Source organism: Chiroxiphia lanceolata, chromosome 2 (genome assembly GCF_009829145.1).
Source record: "Chiroxiphia lanceolata isolate bChiLan1 chromosome 2, bChiLan1.pri, whole genome shotgun sequence".
In the NCBI taxonomy this organism is placed as follows: Eukaryota; Metazoa; Chordata; class Aves; order Passeriformes; family Pipridae; genus Chiroxiphia; species Chiroxiphia lanceolata.
Genome location: NC_045638.1, coordinates 118,870,495 through 118,889,924, shown reverse-complemented (window position 1 = coordinate 118,889,924; position 19,430 = coordinate 118,870,495). Strand labels below are relative to the sequence as shown.

At 44.5% G+C, this 19,430-nt stretch overlaps 1 protein-coding gene across 1 annotated transcript; it reads right to left on the bottom strand.

The window, feature by feature from the left end:
- Nucleotides 1-277: 277 nt before the first annotated feature.
- On the bottom strand, nt 278-18,069 carry GPR89B (G protein-coupled receptor 89B). The gene is given in 21 exon segments (XM_032679504.1): nt 278-946; nt 1,125-1,190; nt 1,849-1,910; nt 1,913-1,937; nt 2,507-2,544; nt 2,547-2,601; nt 2,952-3,047; nt 3,435-3,523; nt 4,957-5,009; nt 5,011-5,063; nt 8,186-8,267; nt 8,519-8,558; nt 8,561-8,638; nt 11,409-11,510; nt 12,261-12,278; nt 12,281-12,334; nt 12,337-12,365; nt 13,837-13,940; nt 14,702-14,746; nt 14,748-14,762; nt 18,028-18,069. Coding segments are annotated over 21 exon segments (1,353 nt in total). The 3' UTR covers nt 278-739.
- Nucleotides 18,070-19,430: the final 1,361 nt, after the last annotated feature.

The window sequence follows — 19,430 nt, the reverse complement described above, 5'->3', positions numbered from 1 at the left end:
TGGCTGTGGTCTTTGCCTTCACACTGAACTGCAGCAAAGAGGAATCCAGAGCCTCAGTTAAATTTATGCAGAGAGAGGAAAGAAAGTTGAGACTCAGCAAGAGAAAGCTGATTTCCAGCTCCTAAGGACAGCAGGCACTAATGATACACACCAGCACACACTCCAGACAGAAATGAGAGTGAAATCCTCTCCACTTCTGCCAGGCGGTAAATCCTAACCACTTTCTAGCTGGTATCCAGCCAAATCTTTGGGACTGACAAAAAAACAACGGTGATGCTTGCGTGAGATATTACAAAAGCTTATTTAATTCCACAGACTCAAACATTCAATTCCAGGACTGCCGTCCTCTGAATCCCAATTATGAACTGATTTTCAAAAGAAAAATCACATTTCCTCGGTGCCTTCTATGAAGATGTTGTTCCAACATTAAGAGGTGTTCCCCCAGACAGCCTGTCATGCAAGTTCTGATGTCCCTGGGCAGTGGTGCACCAGGGAGTGCCCTTATTGCTTGGCAATGAACTGTCTCATGTTCAATACGTGCACCCTCTTCCCCTCCAGCTGTAGCACCTTAACAAAACCAGCCACAGAGCTTGATGGTGACATGTATGGAAGTTCAAAGAGCCAGTTATGCTGCTGGAACACACAAAAGAGTCCTGGCTCTCCTCACGTTGTGCAGTCCACAGGAGTTGCAGCAGTGCAGCTGAAAGGACAGAGAGCAGTGCCTGACTGCAGTTCTGACTCAGAGGGCCATGTGCTTTTCTGGGGCTTGTTTGTGTGCTAAATAGAGAAAGAGGATACTGGAGAGGGCACTAACTAGGAATATGACATCAAACCAACGATGGTAGAAGTTGAACTGGAGCTCTCCCAGGACTTCCGTGATGATGGTGCGGTACTCCGGGGGCATGCTCATCCGGATCAGGAGCACCGACGACACGAAGTACATACCCTGCAAATTAACACAGCTAATTAACACAGGGAAGCAGCTACTGCTTCACAACAGGCTATGTGGCTAAAAGGGGTCAGCACACAAAGACCTTACGACATGTATATGCACACATACATAAATACGTAAATGTGTATTTGTAAATGTGTATAGGAGTGTGCCCGCGGCTCTGCGTACTCACCATTATCTGTGCTAAAAGCAGAACGATGACATTGGAGGATTTGCTGCTGGAAATGGCATAGAAGAACTAGGAAAAAAAAAAAAACAACAAAACACTGGAAATAAGCAGTCAGATAAATCTGACGTGCCTTAGGACAGCATGAAAGGTACATACCATTCAGTACCTTTCACTAGGAAAAAAAAACCCAATAAAAACATACATTCTAGAAGGTTACCTGTATCTTACTTTCATAAACCTGCAGTGTTAAGTCTTAAACATGAATCTCCCAAAGCCAGTTGTGCCATGTGGTAGAAGTCACAACACAATATATAGAGAAGTTTAAGCTTAGGTACCAAAGGCCAGGTCAAGACACTGAGTCACATGTTTCTTGAGTTAATCCCTTTCCAGTCCTACCAGCAGCTCAAATTAAGTAATCCAAATGGTTTTAATCACCACCTCATCAACCTACTGATAAGTCTTGGTTACAGTAGCATTTTGAACCCTTGCTTACATTTAACATCTTATTTAACGTTTACATATCTCCTCCTGACAGTCATAACTGAGATTGAGTGGGGAAATTTACTGCAAAGGTATTTTTCCTACCTTCCTCCTTCTGCAAGTACCTATATTCAGACATTTAAATATAAATGTGTATTCAAAGTTTACACAGTATTTGTCCCATCTGCAGGTAGAGACCTGATACAGATTTCCAGGTCTAAAACCACTTAAGAGTCCTGGTTCTTACCTTTGTAAGTGTGATTAACAGCCCTCTAATAGAGGTAACAATGATTATCCCAACAAGAATAAGGAAATGTGCTGAGACCAGAATTTGACCTGTTTTAAAAAGAAGAATACAGTTAGAACTTTAGAGCTAACCCCATTGACACCACATTGTAAAGCTGCCAATTCTTCACAGGGTCTTTGTATTTCCTAATGTACAGATATCCATTGTAGACAGGTTTACATCACGGACAATTTCACAAATGTATTAGCACTGTTTACTCCAAACACACAAGAAAACAGATTTAGCTTACACCAACCACAAAGAACCCCATTTTCACAGGGAGATATTTAAAAAGTGTAAATGACAGAACACCTGTTTGCATAAGCAATCAAAATTACTCTGTAGCTGATATGTATTAATCTAAGCAAGTTGTCTAAAGTGATTCCATTTCCCCAAAACAAAAAAAAGCCAATGAATGGCTCTCTGGCAAGCCCACATCACCATCTCAGTATAGAGTCAGTGTGAAAGGAACGTTCATGGTGCATTTCCCTCCCCCCTCAATAAGTCAAAAGCCAAAGACACTTCCCAGGGTCCACCACCTTCTCCCTGTCAGCAGTGTGATTTTATTTGGATAAGATATGAACTGCTGAAAAGGCTGTCAGAATTAGTCAAGACTCACATCAAACTGGATTCCCAGGTAATTTACAGTGATCTCATTCCTCTTGTGACTGGATCAGTCTTCCCCACGCGGTCAAACACAATATTGATGGTTGCCTGTGAGAAAGAGATGGATTACCTTCAAACAAAAAGACAAAAGCATTTCTCTCTGCCACAGTGAGACAAATTCATGGCTTAGGTTGTATCACTGAGAAAGGGGCAGGGGGGTGGTCGGATTGTCCTAAGAAGGTGCAAAATGCAACACTTGTAAGAATTGCTTGTCTAATGCCAAACGTCTGTACAAAAGACAGATCCAGAGGCTGTATTTCAGCCAAGGGCCAGTTTCTTTCAGAACTTCCAGAAGCCCAATTTTAAGGAAACTAAGAGCATTACTCAATGAACTGCACGTATCACACAGCTATGCAGGGTATGACATAAGTCCACATAAAATGCAATAAAACGTGTACATACCATGAAGATTTCCAGACACAATAGATGGAGAAAAAATAACCCAGAAAGTTAAAGTATTTTCCCTGGAAAGTTTTGGAATACTCTATTCTCTCCTGGAAAACACAAAAGGAGGGAGGGGAACAGAACACAAAAAAATACATCATTTCACAATCATCCACAACATAAAATTCTAACGGAGCATAGATAGTAGCAAACACAGCCCTGCCTTCTACACCTTTAATTCAAATGTTTCTGAACTCATAAGTGTTAATTCAGAAGCTTCTGAATGGCTACTAGGGATATGGGGCAGACTCCAGGATGTATCAGAACTGGAACAAAACTGTCCTCTAGACCCAAAGCTAAAGAAACATATCCTCACTCCACTGTATTACGACATTTCAACATTACCTGTTAAACAGACTTCAATTTCTGCAGACCACATTCTCTTTCAAACTACTCTGACCTCCCAGCACCCATCTGGGCAGTTATTTGCTGTGTACCTTTGTTGCATGCAAGTCAGCTGTTTCCAGAAAAAGCTGCCGACTCAATTCTTCCAGGGCATCCACTTCTTGCTGGATAAGGGACAGATCTGGCAAACCAGCATAGTCAAGGCTAGAAACATCACATATTCTTAGCTAAAAACAGAACATTCTCCACCTTCAGACCAAGGGCCACGTCTAAAGGTTTGAGCACTTTTTGCTCTAGATCAAGCTTTTTGATTCAGTCTTCATGTTCCTTGTTAACATGGTACATAAAGAAATCCCAAGGATGTACATACTGCACACTGCTCCAGTTTAAGAAGGTAGGCAGTACACGCTATTTAGGCAGTCATGCAACAAACTCTTTATATTCCCTGCCTGGGGAACACATCACAGAATAGAACCAGAGCTCTCAAAGGCTGCTGCTCAGGTCCCTTGTCACTGACGTGCATCTCACAATATGCCACACTCACATCAGCTTCATAAACAGAACTGCTGAGTAACTGCCTCCAGAGATTAGTGGTTACTACAAAGAGCCAAATTCTGATTTTAACAGCTAGTGGGGAAAGAAGAGGAAGAAGAATCCTCAGTCTTAAATATGCAAACTGCACACTTCAAGTGATCTGACAGAAATCATTGGTAAGTACTAAGTTGGATAAATACAGTCCCCTTGTCTATTCCCTTCTCTCCTTCTACTCCTCTCTCCTGGGTGGAACAACTTCCATTCACCTGTTCCTATCCAGCACAGGATGCAGCAGAACAGAAGGCTGACTCTCACATCAGTGATGTGATGGGGCAGATGGCTGCAATGTCACACCACAAAGATGATCACAGGGCTGGAGCACCTCCTGGAAAGACAGGCTGAGAAAGCTGGGGTGCTCAGCATTGAAAATGGAAAGCTCCAGGGAGACTTTATAGCAGCCTTTCAGTACCTAAAGGGGCTTCAAGAGAGCTGGAGAGGGACTTTTGACAAGACTTTTGACAAGGGCATGTAGTGACAGGACAAAGGGGAATGGTTTCAAACTGAGAGAGGCAAGTTCAGACTGGATATTAGGAAGAAATTCTTCACTGTGAGGGTGGTGAGGCACTGAAACAGTTTGCCCAGAGAAGCTGTGGATGCCCCGCCCTGGAAGTGTTCAAGGCCAGGTTGGATGGGGCTCTGAGCAACCTGGTCTAGTGGAAGGTGTCCCTGCCACTAGGGGGGTTGAAAACAGATGATCTTTGGGGGTCCCTTCCAACCCAGGCCATTCCAACGATTCTCTAAGTGTGCACATCTGCCCTCTGATCTGCTGTACACTTCAGTCATGGTCATGCAACAGCACATTTATAGGGCAGGGCAGAAACACCACAACTTCTGCCTGTGGCTAAGTAAAACCGTGTCCAAGAAGCCCTGGCCAAAAGAGCAAACCTCCCAGGAGACATCAGGCTTGAAATGTGTTGAAACACAAATGCTTTGTGACTGTCCCAACTAACCTTCTACCTTTCAAAACAAAGCAAGCTGGATTGGCCTCCAAGCAGGTGCCAGCATGCAGATGAAGGATACTTTCACTGCCTGGAACAGATGTTGTAACACTCTTTATCATTCCCCAGAACCAGTGGTTTGTTATGCACTTCTCCTCTCTGGAACATTGTCCTGTGAGCACTGCTATCCTGAAGAAGAGAAAACACAAGTCCTTAGGAATAAAGTATTTTTATGGAAAAATCAAAACGAGAAAAAAGAAAAAAATTCACCAGTTTCTTAAAAGACAGTGCTAAACTAAATTCACTGCAAACAGATGCCCTCTTTTTTTCCCTCTAAGCACCAACCTTGCCACATAAAATTATCCTGATTAGCTCTGGAGTTGAGCCCAGACCTAATCAAGCAAGATTCAATGAGACGCTTCCCAAGTCTTCCATCAGGATCCTGTTTCAATCCCTAAGGGGATTTAAGCCCAGTTAAAAATAAGAATTCAAATGGATTTCTCAGTCATATGATTAGTTTCTTTCCTTTCCTCAAACACATGACTGTTGTTATCTCAAGTTCAGGAACTGGGAGACCTCTCATGTTCCTCTCTCCCTTTGGACACCTCTTCTTTATCACATCCGCCTTCTCCATGGACCTGTGAGCACTGGATGGTGTGCACAGCACTCTCTGATGTGCAGTCACTCACTACTGGGCTGCATGACAAGCTGTTATGAAGCAGAAACACACAAATCCACCACTGGACTGAACTACAGGCGATCCGAACGTGACTCCTGAACCTCATTCCAACAGCACAGCTGCCCATCGACCCTCACACTCCCCTCTGCACCACAGTGTGATCCCAAAGAGCAGTGCTGGCTTCTGGTCTCGTTCCCTTGCACTTCTTCCCATGGAAATTTGTGAGCCAGCTATCCACTCCTAAGCTGAAAACTATTCAGAGGATTGTCAAGGTGATCCATGATTGAACAGCGTTCAGGCCCTTTCCTGCAGCTGCAGCCAGTCTTGCTACATTTGGTGCTGAGCTTCAAGGTTGATAAGCAGTGTAATTAAAAAAAAAAAAAAAATTAAAAAATTATTTCATCATTTCTCTTTTACATCCAGCAGAAGAAACACCCTTGGGGCACCCAACTTAACACACATAAAGCCACACGTCACAGACCACAAATAACAGAGATCGTCAGAACAATCCAGTTCATCCAAAAGCTGCCAAATGTAAGGAATGCATTTTTAATCCTTGCTTTCTTCCCAGAACCCGAGTCACATGTTCCATCCCACATGATCCACAGCACTGCAGCAAAAATGCAGCAATGTCAGGTGAAGCAGAAGGCTACAGATATATAAGGGCAAATCTTTTCTTTTGAGAGGTGACAGGGATCTCTGTACCCACCCAGTAGTCAGGAGTCTTGGAGACCTCACAGAAAGGATCCACAGGTAAACCCACACACTTTGTCCGTGTAGATTTGTGATGCATCTATGTCAGAGCAGCTGATCTGACTCTAACATGAAGCCCAATGAAGCAATGGTGTCACAGAACCTAGGTAATTCTAACCTGAGGCTAAGTTATGTCATACCTGCAAGGATGAGATAAACAACCTGACGCCCTAGAGGTGAGTTTCCATAATGTCAAGATCAGCAAAAAGATCAGAAAAGCTTTATGTTCTAGTGCTTTACAACTGTTGTGTGCACTGGTAAGTTCTGAACTATCAGTGGCACTGAGAAGGTGGCCAGCAAGTAACTGAGAGTTTTATTACCCTACACTGTAAAATATTGCTATTCCCACTTGTTCTGCAAATGATTTGCAATGCATTTGGACGGTAGATAGCTAACTTTTCAAATTCTGCTTTATATGAGCAGTCCAATTATGCAAGCCACTGTTCCCTGTCAAAGCAAAAAGAGAACAAACCCTACAGAATTCAGCTTCTGCTACTTCTTGCACATTTCTGAGACTACATAGTTTTGGGGCTTGTTTGGGTGTTTTTAAACACATATATGAACTTCAGAATAACTCCCAAGTGATAATGTTAACATGGCTCTTCATAATGGTTAGAAAATTGCTATATGCAGAATATTTCATGGCCATAGAAAGGCAAGAAAGTTGAAAGTACCAGACATCCTACTTTTACTCCAATATCACTCTCCCTGGACCAGAGGTACAAAAACTGTACAAACAAAAGAGCACAGAGTCAGAAGTAGCACTACACAACCTCTTTTAAGTCCAAAGCTGGTATTTTAGTATGCTTCCAGTCAATTAGATCAATTAGACCTGAGTAATTAAATTCTCTCACTACTTACCATCTCACACATGACCACAAATATGCAGTTACAGTTGTTCACCACTTAACATTTTCCAAGGGGAAGAAGGAGGTTATGCTTTAACTACTACCTTTCAGCTGCTAATAATGTTTAGCAGATAAACATGCTGGTGATAAATTCAGCAAGGTTAGACTATCTAAAAGCTCCCCTGTTTATGTTAAAAGGTTCCATTAAAACAACAGGGCACCAAAGTAAAGTTATGGGGACTGCTGTGAGAATTCAGTGTCAGACAGCCAAACCTTTGAATTGACTATGGCAATTGTATTTATTCTGCACAATTAGTAAGGCATGCAACACGTAATTTGTAATGGCAGACAAAAACCTTTTCAGTGTTAAATGAAATGGTACTGTTTCCAAAGCAGCTTTTTAGCTTGGGGTACCTGGAATAGCCAAACCAGCACAGGCAGAGTTCTGAGGGCACACTTATGTACTACACTATATTCACATTAGCAATATTTTGCAATTCTGCAAAACTTACCTAATGTAAACCTTGCCATTTGCAAGAATATAGCTGTGTCCACAGCAGCTCACTGCCCTGCTTCAGTTTTGACCAGAACCACCAGATCCACACAGCAGGGAACTGCCCCCTATGTATGGACCATTTCTGTCCTGACACCACCAGTAAGAGCCAGCTGCAGTGGCCTCAGGGTTCTGACTCAGCAGAGAGAAAGCTGCCCATCCTACAGACTAGTTACTCTAGTTACTAGTTACAGACTATTACTCTCTGCCACCAGAGAGTTACAAATTGTCTTGGAAGCCTAATCTGTGCCACTGCACTCACAAAGGACACTATTTTGTGCACGTCTGGGAAAAAACCAAAGTCACGTATCAGGCCAGAACAAAACACCACACAGCTCACCCCAATTCAGTCACCTGTTTCACTGGAACACACAGCCCTGACAGGACCAATAATTTTGGTGATTTCAAGAACCATCTTATACCATACTGACTGAAAATCCTTGAAATAAATAATTTCATGCTACTGCTGCGTTCTCACCTTTTTTTTCTTGCTAACAATCATGTCCATAGTCTGAAGGAGTCGTCGCTCCAGAGCCAGAATATCTGCATCTGTCACATTCCTGCAAAATGAAGCACCCCAATCAGGCCTGCTATCCATTTCAGAGGAGACGTGCACGTGCCCATGAAACAAAGAAGGGAGAAGTCTGTACAAGGAGAATATCCTTCAGCAGTGGAAATGGTTCTAGCACACAGACATGGCGATAGCTAGATTCAGGAAAAAAGCAACAAAGGAACTTGAAGCAATGACACGGGAAAAGCAGAAGAATAATATCAAAAAGCGGGACAAATATTTCATAAGGCTGCAAGTTACCTGAGAAAGTAGGACATGTAAGTGTATGGACAGTTGACAGCCCAAATCCTGACAGCAAAGCCATGAGTGTCACCCCAATCACACCAACGCGGCTGATGAGCTGTTCTATAGACAGGATTCCTGAGAGAGGGAAACCATGGCATTAGTAACCTTGCTCTCTTCACTCTGCTCCACACTTGGTGCCTCCCTAACACAGTACAGAGCTCCTTAATTAATCCAACTGCCTTCTCCCTGCCATCACCACAGGTAACGGGAAGGACAGACAGGGACTGTGAAAGGAAAGGAAGTCTCTCTCAAAAATCATGTTACCATGCTTAGAACAGGGATGGGAAACCCTGGCTATGAAGAAACTTAAGACAGATACAAGGAGAGGAGTAACAGTCAAAATTTCGGTTCCAAATTAATAAACATTATGATTGCCCTTTGCTGAAGTGGGAACATGGATCACCCACCAGACACTAGAAAGAGACATCCTCCACAGACACTTCGTGCAATTGTTAGGATTAGAGTCACCAAACCAGTTGGTCCTGGCAAACTGGCCTAAAAATGCCTGGAGACAGAGAGGAATCCCTATTCTGTGAACTGTCTTAGAAGTGACCCCTCCACATCAGATCCAAGTTGTGCTTGTAGCAGAGTGGAGGCATGACAGTGTGGGGAAGCTTGAGCTGCTCCTGGCTGTTCAGTATTCATCTGGCTGACACACACAGTTGTTTGAGGTGAACGCCAACAAGGTATTCCACCTGAGCACCAAGTGGACCTCTGGAACACGTAATTCAGCATGAACATCAAAGCCTGTGCTGTAACCACTGTAACCACAGTGCTGTAAGCACTGAAGCTGCATATATTCTCAACACAGATCTCAACCTGCCTTCTCGGGATACGGTGCCACGTCCTAGTAAACAGCAGCCACTTTTGAGGGAGGTAGTTACAGAGCAGCTGCCACACACAGCACATTTGGAGCTTATACGATTGCAAAGCTGAGATGGCCAAGCGCCAGCCACGATTTCATGCTTCAGAGAAGTGGAATAAATGATGAAAACAAGGCAAAAAGACTTCACAAAGGGAAACCGAGACTACACAGTCATGTGCAGCTGCACAGAGATTTACACGAGCTACAGAATGTGCTACAATACACTGGCCTTTTGCCCCACACACTGTCAGACCACAGCAGCTAAAAGAGAGGTGCCTTCAAAATGACATGACATTCCACTGGTTGGAGCAATGCTTCCCCGCAACACTCACAGCAGCCCTCTTGTGATCAGGCCAGATAAAGTGAATGTTTTATCAACTCAGGCAAAGGTAAGAGCTTTATCAGAATACTAGTATGTAATTAAGCATAACCTTCCTTCTACTATGAGCTCCCAAAGTCAGGATGAAACCCTGCAGCACGCTGCCCTGTCTGCACAGCACCAACGGCAGTGAAGCAGGGAATCCTTTGCTCATAGAATCCTTCGCTCTGACCTTATGTCTACACCTGGTAGGATAAGGCACTGTGCAACTGTTTGTGTTATCATCCCAGAAAGGAGAAGTAAAAACAGAAAGCACCCCACTAGCAGTTCTGCAAATCTTCACATGCTGGGTACCCTCCCAGAACCTTCTCAGAGACCTGAAAAGGACTACCTAAACCCCATGGCTAAGTTTCCCATTGGTTATCCCATTCTGGCCAACTCAAGCACCTTCTGCAGCTCACAGTGGATGCACCTTTTCCTTGGCAGTGGAACACTGGGCAGGGGGATCTGCACTGTACACTACCTGCTGTACTTCTGAGGCAAATGACACAATTACAAAACACGGATACACACTCCCATCTTAGAAAAGTTTTAGGATCACAGATGAAAGGGGTGAGCAGCCCCTACAGCAACTGGTGTCCTTCGATTTTTTCTCTTACAGATTAGTACAGAATGAAGCAGCTTCCTAGAGAACAGAAAGACTAAGCTGACCATTATGTATGCAGACAGAACTCAACAATTTGAGGGAAACAGGGTGAATTTCACCTGTTGAGAACAACACACAAGCGATTTTCCAGGCTTTAAGGGGAATGTAAGTTCCACAGGAAACACAGGTGACAAATAGTGTAGTTCTTCAGTGATACAGTCTTTCGGCACACTTGGGTGCCTCAAGGATTCTCAGCACAGCCAGGCACGTGCTAACAAGCTCTGTTGGACCCAAACAAGCCCAAGAGCACACACACTGCATTGGTTCCATGACTGCTACACAGCTATGCCCAAGCTAATTCCTGCACACAATAGCTCTGGCACCCAGCAGGACTCACCAGCTCACCCTCTAACACCAGGCAACTGCACTGCCCTGGCCTCAGGCAGTACATGGATCTGTACCAAAGCCAGCACACACTGCCAGGCCTGTTGCTGGCCACAGTCTGGTGGTTCAGGCTCCGCCCTGACATGTTTTGTCAACTGGACAGCCATCCACGATAAACCTGATCTGATTTAAGTCCCAAGAAACAATAATCTGACAGAAAAAAAAGTCAGGTGAAGGGGTGGTTGATGATTCCCTTCCTAAATAAACTAGCTTTGGTGTCCACAATAAAAGAAATAAGTGAACAAAAATTGTGATCAACTTTCTGTGGAGATTTTTGTGTCCTCAAAAAGTGTCCTTTCATAGTCTAGGTTCAGTAAGGACTCACTCACTTCCCTCAGGTTTTCCTGTGGTAACGAAAGAAAACTCATGCAAATAATCCAGGTGTATCCACTCATTTCTGCCAGTCTGACGACCTTCAGGCTGCAGATTTCAAAGCAGAGCAGACCCTCAGTTTCAAGAACTACTTTGTACAGTCCCAGCTGTAGAGATGAGATAATTATAGCTCCAAGATAAAAGAGATAACAAAGCCTATTTGCAGGAGGGAAGGAATCAGTAAGAAAATGAAACTCACCATGTTTTGGGCTGAGGATAGGAAACGGATCCCCCAACTTCCAGAAGAAATACATGAACGTCAACCACAGAACACAAGCAAAAAGGAGTTTCTGTCTGTGCACTAATGGAGGGGGGAAAAAAAAGCAGCATTTAAAACAGGTTTTCCCTTTTGGGCTTTTTCTTAGAGCTTGCAAAACTGCCACACTGGTCTAAAGGCTACTTTGAGCACAGGTGGACAAAGCAGGTGAGAACTGACAGAGCTACAGCTCACAGTGTGCACACCCCTTCACTTCCACCAGTCTTTCTGATGCTGTGTGACTTAAATATTTCATCTTCATGGCAAAAACTACACATTTAATACACCCTCCATGCCAAAGCTTAACACAAAAGAGCAATGAATATCAATAGCTCAAGGTTAGTGGCCACTAGAGCATGGAAAAAGCCTCATCCAGACAGTAGAAAGCAAAAAAAAGAAAAAAAAAAAAGTAATTTATTGAACTTTTCTGCCGTCAAGACTGATTTATTTAGCTCCTCTGCCTCATTTCTTTTGCCCCCTAGCAGAACAACAAGCCTTGTCAAGGGTTCCAGAGTCTGGCTGCAAGCTTAAAATTGCAAAGGAACAAATTCCAGTAATACTACTCTAAAAGTGCCCACATTGTTGGGGTCATGTAAAGCATTTCCTGACTGTTAATGACCAGTTCAGGCTAAAGCATAAAGTTCCAAAAAGAAGCTATAGAGGCAGAAGAAAGCCAGAGGAAGGAGGGAGCAATGAGGATAGTGACCAACATATCTCTCTGTCCCAGAAAAGGTATTCTCACTTGTATCCCTAGTCCCAAGTTCTCAGTGCCACTGCCACAAACCAAATACTCACACAATCTGATATTGCTCCAACAAAGTAACCAATGTAGAAGGGCACCATGAAGACCAGGATGAGCAAAATGACACCAGGTTCAGCTTCCAGTGAAAATATCGAGAGCTGAAATAAAGCCAAGGTATTGATTAGCATATCATAATACAACATATCTCAAAGAAAATCACATGTCAAACAATCCTTTCAACTGCATCATGCATGGGATAATATTGGCCTAGCACATAGAATTAATGGATTTTTTTTTCATTTTTTAGGGTTGGGGAGGGGGGCTTGTTTGTTTTGGGTTTTTGTTTGGTTTTATTTTTTAAATACAGAGCTCAAGAATGGGTATTTCAACATTAAAAACACATTGGGCTACTTTATCAAATACTGTATTTTCTGTGGTGACTAATGCTGGTTCCAGCATGATTCATGTGACTGACTGCTCATCTAGTTGAACAGTAAATCAAACTAAGTATAAGCAGCCATTAATTTTCTAATGAATGGCTGAGTCAAAACAGGGCTAAATATTGAAAAGATTAAAAATATTTAATGTTGATAAGTCAACATGTTTCCCTTTGGAATGAGTTGTCTCATCTGCAAGACTTTGCAAAGCAAGATTTTTAAAGAGTATTGATCATTTTGATCAAATGAGATTGGTCAAATGCAGACGAGATTCATTTGGGCTGAACTAACTTTTCACCTTGCTCGAATAGAAAAACACATGTCCCATTCCCAATATTAACTCATATCCTCTTTGTGCCTCAGGGAAGAAGAAATTATGAGGATCCTTGTCACTTTTGTCCTAACTAATTCAGGCAAAGATTTTCATCTATCCCCTTACCGAAGCTTATAAAAACATTCTCCTAAGTGACCTCTCTGGTTGCAAGGCCTACATACTAATAACATACACTCAGAGCTAATATTACCTTTTTATCAGCTCTGTATTTCTTGCCTTTCAACTCCTTTGACTGCTCTCTTATACTAGTATGATGAGACAGAATAAGTAGAAAACCAAATTGGCCTGTACATGTTACTGTTCTATCTCCTCTTTCCTACTGACTTTCGAAGCAGACAGTCTTTAACATCCTTCCTTACGTAGAAGTCCTCACCCTGTGGTCCAGGGAGGATGCACCTTTGATTCACAAATCCTCTGCTGTTACAGGACCTTGCTTTCACTCCACAGTCAGCTTCACATCTTGTTCCCTGCTCTGACCAGCACAGAAAACTAGTGCTTAAAGTTTCTGTGGTCCTCTAACATCTGTAAAAAGTGCTCTTCAGCAATGACCTAAAGCTTCACAATACTCCCATAAAAGAAACTGCTCCTTTTAACTTCACAAATGGAGAAAGTCAAAGCCTTGCATTAAGGATCTAGACCACACTAATAGTAATTGCATAGAAAATCAGAAGCTTACGGATTCTAGTCTCATGTTCTGCCAAATTAACAGATGTTGTTGCACAGACACCTTCGTTGAGTTGTTGGCAGTTTCCTCACATGTTTCCCCCAATCCAAGACGAATCCATTAGTTCAGAAGTTAGCCTGAAGATGGTGTAGAACACAAGGTAGGCCAGTCCCTGAGGGGGCTCCCAGACTCACCTGCTGTTCAGCACCTCCCAAATCTCAAAGATGATGAGCCAAACATGGTACAAAGAGAAGGCAAAAGTCACAGAGAAGATCACCTGGACCACATACTGTCGAACCTGCAATGCAGAAAACGATCCAGAGACATCAGGCATTTCCATTCCTGGAATGGCTTCCTGATATCCCTCAGGTAGCAAACACAAATCACAAGGCATGATGATGGCCCACAAACAGGTCTCTTGCACCCTTCCTTTTATCTAATTAGGGTGAAACCAAAATCCTGTTGGAAACCAGAGGGAAAACTCATAAGCTAACAGAGCTCTTAGGCATTAACCTGAGATTTAAAAACAAAACCCCACGTCAGACAAACTGTTGGGTCTGAATCTGGCTCGCACTTAAGCCATCTCTGACCTAGACCACACTCTCATACCCGTCTAGGAGTAAGAGAATGTGGCATTTTTATCCATCCAACCCTCACAACTAATTCAGCCCCAATGGACCCATCTCACTTAGTTTAAAGTTAACCCCTGAATTCATTTTGTCTCAAAAATTTACAATTGTACAAGATAGGCCTACTCAAGCAAAAAGCAAACTAGTCTCCTATTACCCCTGCATATCCTTCATATTTCTTTTTATTTAACAGTAGCCAATGTGGAAACTTTTCACTGGCCCCAGAAGAAGCCGTTTCCTCAGATATCTGGGAGCCTTTCAAACAGAAGCACAAGAGGAAAATCAAAAGAAAGGAACTGCCGACACAATTCAAAATAAGGAAAAGGAGATTTAAAGAGAGGAATAAGGCTAAATGCAGTTTTATAAAAACGTTCCTGTAACTGGGAGTAATTTTTAAGACACAGACTTGTAACGAAAGGTTCCTTCTCACCTCGTAATCCTTGAAGAGCTTACGCATGAAGAACAGCCACCCAAATTCCAAAGAACAGCACCTGCAGAAGAGATGGAGCACTGAACACCCTGCAGAACACAAAGCCCCTTCCCTGCTGATCGCACATGAAACAGAGGGAAGGAAAAGAGCTGGGCCAAAGTACCCAAGAGCCACAAAAGACTAAAACTTGCCACAGTACCATGGAAGAAAGGGTATTTTACATATCCAAGTGTAGCAGATACAGAAGGCTATGGCCTTATGGAGGATCCACTCAAGACAACCCAGTTCTGTATTCCTAAATTCTCAGAATTCCTTAGTTCCTCACCTGCCAGGATCCCTTGCACTGTTGATTCTTGTTTCACTCTTCTAATCTACAGAATTAAAGCCCACAGTTTTTTTACAGGAAACACAGTAATGAAGGCAAAGCAAACACCTGAATGTCTGACACGTACACATCTTCTAGAGATGAGTAAATTTTATAAAGATATCTGCTGTTTCCTTAAGACTAGAAGTGCATTTGACTTTTCTGGAGGGGTCTTTACAGCAAAGCTGTCACTCACTGACACAAAGAGAGTGAAAAGTGCTACAAGCATCTCTAAGGCAGGGAAAAGGCAGCGCTGAATGCCTCAAGCCACAGTCTGGAGCTGCAGAAAGCCACATGGACAAGGCAGGTGAAGAGGGGAAAAAACAATAACACTTTGCATTTCTGTGGCTGTCAGAGCACTTTACAAAACTTGCTTTAAGTTTCAGCACATGCCTGAAGAGACCAACTTAACATCACAGGCATTTTGCAGATGACTTAAATGAAACAAACCAAATTGAGCAAGGTGGCCAAACTGCAATTACACAGCTGCAGAGAGCAAAAGGGGACTGTGTTGTCAGGCCCCCTGTGGGCAGCTCCATCTACTCCTCATAATACTGAAAAAGTGAGTGCAATGATTTAAAAGAACCCAAGCAAAAAGAGAATTCAGAAGATATTCAGTATCTTTTTACAGAAGTAGCTCTGACCAAGGCAAAGAGCAGAATATGTCAGACATCATGGAATAAAGTCAGTTTATCTCCCCAGAGCACACGGAAAAGGACAGAGCGTTCTGGTGGAGATGGGAAACTTTCAAAGACAAAACCAAAGAAATGCCTGTGGATTATTTCCCTGCACATCAGGAGTTACCACAGTGGCAAAGGTAACAGACTAAACATGACTTACAAGACGAGGAATACCTGGAATGCTGGGCAAGGAAGATCAAACACAGGTGCCTTGAAAGAGGAAACTGAAATAGGAATGAGGTCGAATGAGGTCTAATGATTGGCAACAGCTGGCAAAACTTGTTGGAGGAGGACTTCAGACTTTAAGAGCAGCTGCTTGCAAAAAGGAAGGATATTCCACAAGCCTCCTATCTACAGGTCATAAGTTAGAGAAGCAAGATAGCGAATGAGATTTACATAAAGTAATTCCCACATTTTACACTGGGAAGGAGGGAAAAGGTAGAGTCGAACGCTTTAAAAAAGAAATGAGTAAAAGAAAAGATGAGGAGATAAGTGCAATAATAACAGAGAAAATTACAGAAGATGATTAGGTTTCCCTTCTGTTAGGGACTGTAACAAAGCACAGAAAGACATTATTGTAACTGTTCACAATCTAATCAGGTTAAAGTGATGTATAAGTCAGCAAAATCTTGAACATCTAACACATGCAGTGATTTAAACACCTCACTTGATACTGCTGAAGATGATGAAAAGATGAGAAGCTGCCATCAGAAATTAAAGAAAAGCTATTAGATAAGTTAGATCTCAGAATTCAAAGGAAAAAAAAGGGGAAAGTTTTTGTTCTGGGTGAATTGTTAACAGTTGTCAAAGCTGTGGAAAAGCATGTTATGAGTAAAAATCAAAGCATTATCAAGTAGGAGAACGTTGCACTTCTAAGAAACAACCAAAACCTGTCCTGCAAACTGTCAGGAATTAGGGTTGTGCATTAAAGCCTGTAAAGGACAACCAGCTGCTGCTGAGAGGTGAAAAGTTCTCTTTCCTCAGCTCATCCCTCCTCACTACAGAACAAAAATTTCACACCAGCTCAGCAGCTCATCGGATCCCTCTGCGATCCGCTTAAACTCATCTTACCAACACTGGTGGGAGCACAAAGAGAGTGTGACTGTGGAAGCAAAGAGGGAGTAGAACCTTCCCCCTTTGGCAGAAACAAACAGCTGGACCACCTCAGTTGCCAAAGAGGCAGCCAGGAAGAAGAGGCATTTAGATGCTCACTCAGTGGAGGAGCAGGAGTGGAAGGTAAAAGAAAACACAGTGGCAAGATAAATTCCTAGCAAAGGAGGCTAAGGAAGGAGAAGGTACTGTTTCCTCACACAAAACAACATGACACTTTTAAGTATGCAAGACCCACAACCCACTTCATATGATAAAGGCAGGACAACATGAAAAGCTTTAAAGGGCTCCTGTGTGAGTTCAGCTGGGGTAAAACAAGGATTAATGGAAAGATGGCAGCAGAAAGAGAAAACTGAAGGAAGTGCTGAACCACAGAGGGATCAACGGAGAAGGAGGCACTTGGGATAAAACGGCGGCGTCCTTTTAAATTCCTGGAAGCAGACAACGAAAAAACCTTCCAAAGCTGTAAACAAGCAGCTGGTCTAACTGCATACATCCAATCTCCTTAAGGAACACCAGAAAACAACCAAGTGCTAAAGAGAGAACAGCAAGACGAACTCCCCTGCCTGAACTAACTAGGAAACTTTAAAACACAGGGAAGTGTATATTGATGTGAAACGTATACAGTGATGAGAAGATGAAAAGCCGCCACCAGAAATGAAAGAAAAGCTAAATTAGATAAGTCAGAACTAGGAATCCAAAGGAAAAAAGAAAAAACAAAACAGGACAATGTTTGCGCTGGGTGAATTGCTAACAGCACCAAAGCTACACTCGGCTCGATAAGTGGAGCGGTATCGCAGGAAAAGCTCCACTCACGCAAAAAAAAAAGCTCCATTACGACCTTTATCGGCTGAACCTTTTCGTATGCACCGAAGCCCTGACCTGGCCGCGGCAGGAGCGCGGGGGTCACTGGGACGGGGCAGGAGCTCGGGGGCGTCCATATCGCGACACAGCGACAGCGCGACACACACACGGCGGAGCGGGGGGGCCCGCGCGCGCCGCGCGCTGCGCATGCGCACCCGCAGGCACCGCCCTCACGCTCCCGGAGGGGCGGCGGGCGAGGCGGGAACCCCGGGGCGAAGCGGGAACCCTCGCGTTCCCTCGCCCTTCTGCCGGCCGGGGGTGGCCTCCCCGCGCAGCAGCACCGGCGCGGTGGGGGCGGCGGGTGTTACCTGCGAGGTGAACATGATGCCGGAGTCGATGAGGAAGCTCATGGCGGCGCCCGCCCCGCTCCCGGCACCGCGCGCGGTGCGCAGGCGCGCGGGGCACTGCCCCGGGGGGCGGGGCCAGGACAAGGGGCGGGGCAAGTTGCGGGAAAGCTCCGCCCCCTGACGGGAGGAGACGCCCCCGAGGGGAAATGGGAATGATCCCGGCGGCGGGAATGTGGGAATCTGAACCCTGCTCCTGGCCCCTGCCGAGACTCAGCGCTGCGGGTGCCCCTCAAAAAACCACCCCCTGCCAGCCTGGGGGACGGAAGGAGGTGTCCCGGGGATGGCGGTGTCGCAGGGATGGAGATGTCCCGGGATGGAGGTGTCCCAGGGATGGAGGTGTCCCGGGATGGAGGTGTCCCGGGATGGAGGTGTCCGGGGATGGAGATGTCCCAGGGATGGAGATGTCCCGGGATGGAGGTGTCCCGGGATGGAGGTGTCCCAGGGATGTGAGGTTGTCCCAGGGATGGAGGAGTCCCGGGATCGAGGTGGGCTCCTGGAAGGACAAACACCGTTCTCTGAGGTCCCCAGTAGCGGTAAGGATGTGGAGCTGTTGAAGCGAGTCCAGAGGAGGGACAACCGAGATGATTAGAGGGATGGAGCAGCTCTGCTATGAGAGAATTGGGTTTGCCTCACCTGGGAAAAAAAAGAAGGCTTAGGGGTGACCTAACTGCAGCCTTCCAGTACCTGAAGGGAGCCCACAGGAAACATGAGAGGGACTATCTACATGGGCATGTAGTGACAGGACAAGGGGGAATGATTCAGACTAAAAGAGAACAGGTTTAGATAAATATTAGGAAAAAAATCTTCCTTGTGAGGTGGTGAGGCACTGGAACAGTGTGCCCAGGAAGTTGTGGATACCCCATGCCTGGAGGTGTTCAAAGCCGGCTGGATGTAACTCTGAGCAAACTGGTCTATGGAAGGTGTCACTGCCCATGGCAGAGGGGTTGAAACTGGGTGATCTTTAAGGCCCCTTCCAACCCAAACCGTCCTGTGGTTCTGTGGTTGCCCTTTTCCCACGCTGTGACTCCTGTGCAGGAGTGGGTCAGCAGTGGACCCTGACGCTCCATGGCTGTTCCAGGCCCACCTTCCCACCTAGGGGGAGACAGATATCCCATGTGGGGCCCTCTCCATCCTCCCTCCACCCCGAGAGCAGGGCTGCAGATGCCTTTCAGGATTTGCAATCATAATATATCAAGGAATGGGGCCAGAAGGGAAGTAAAAGCTCAGACAGGGGATTTCCTGATGCCTATCGGCGTGAGATCTAATCCTTCATGTCACAGTCATGTCCCTGCTTGAACTCAAGGGGCGGTCTGAATCTTTTTTTTTTCTCTGCTCTCTTAAAAACACAATCTTGAAGGAAAAGA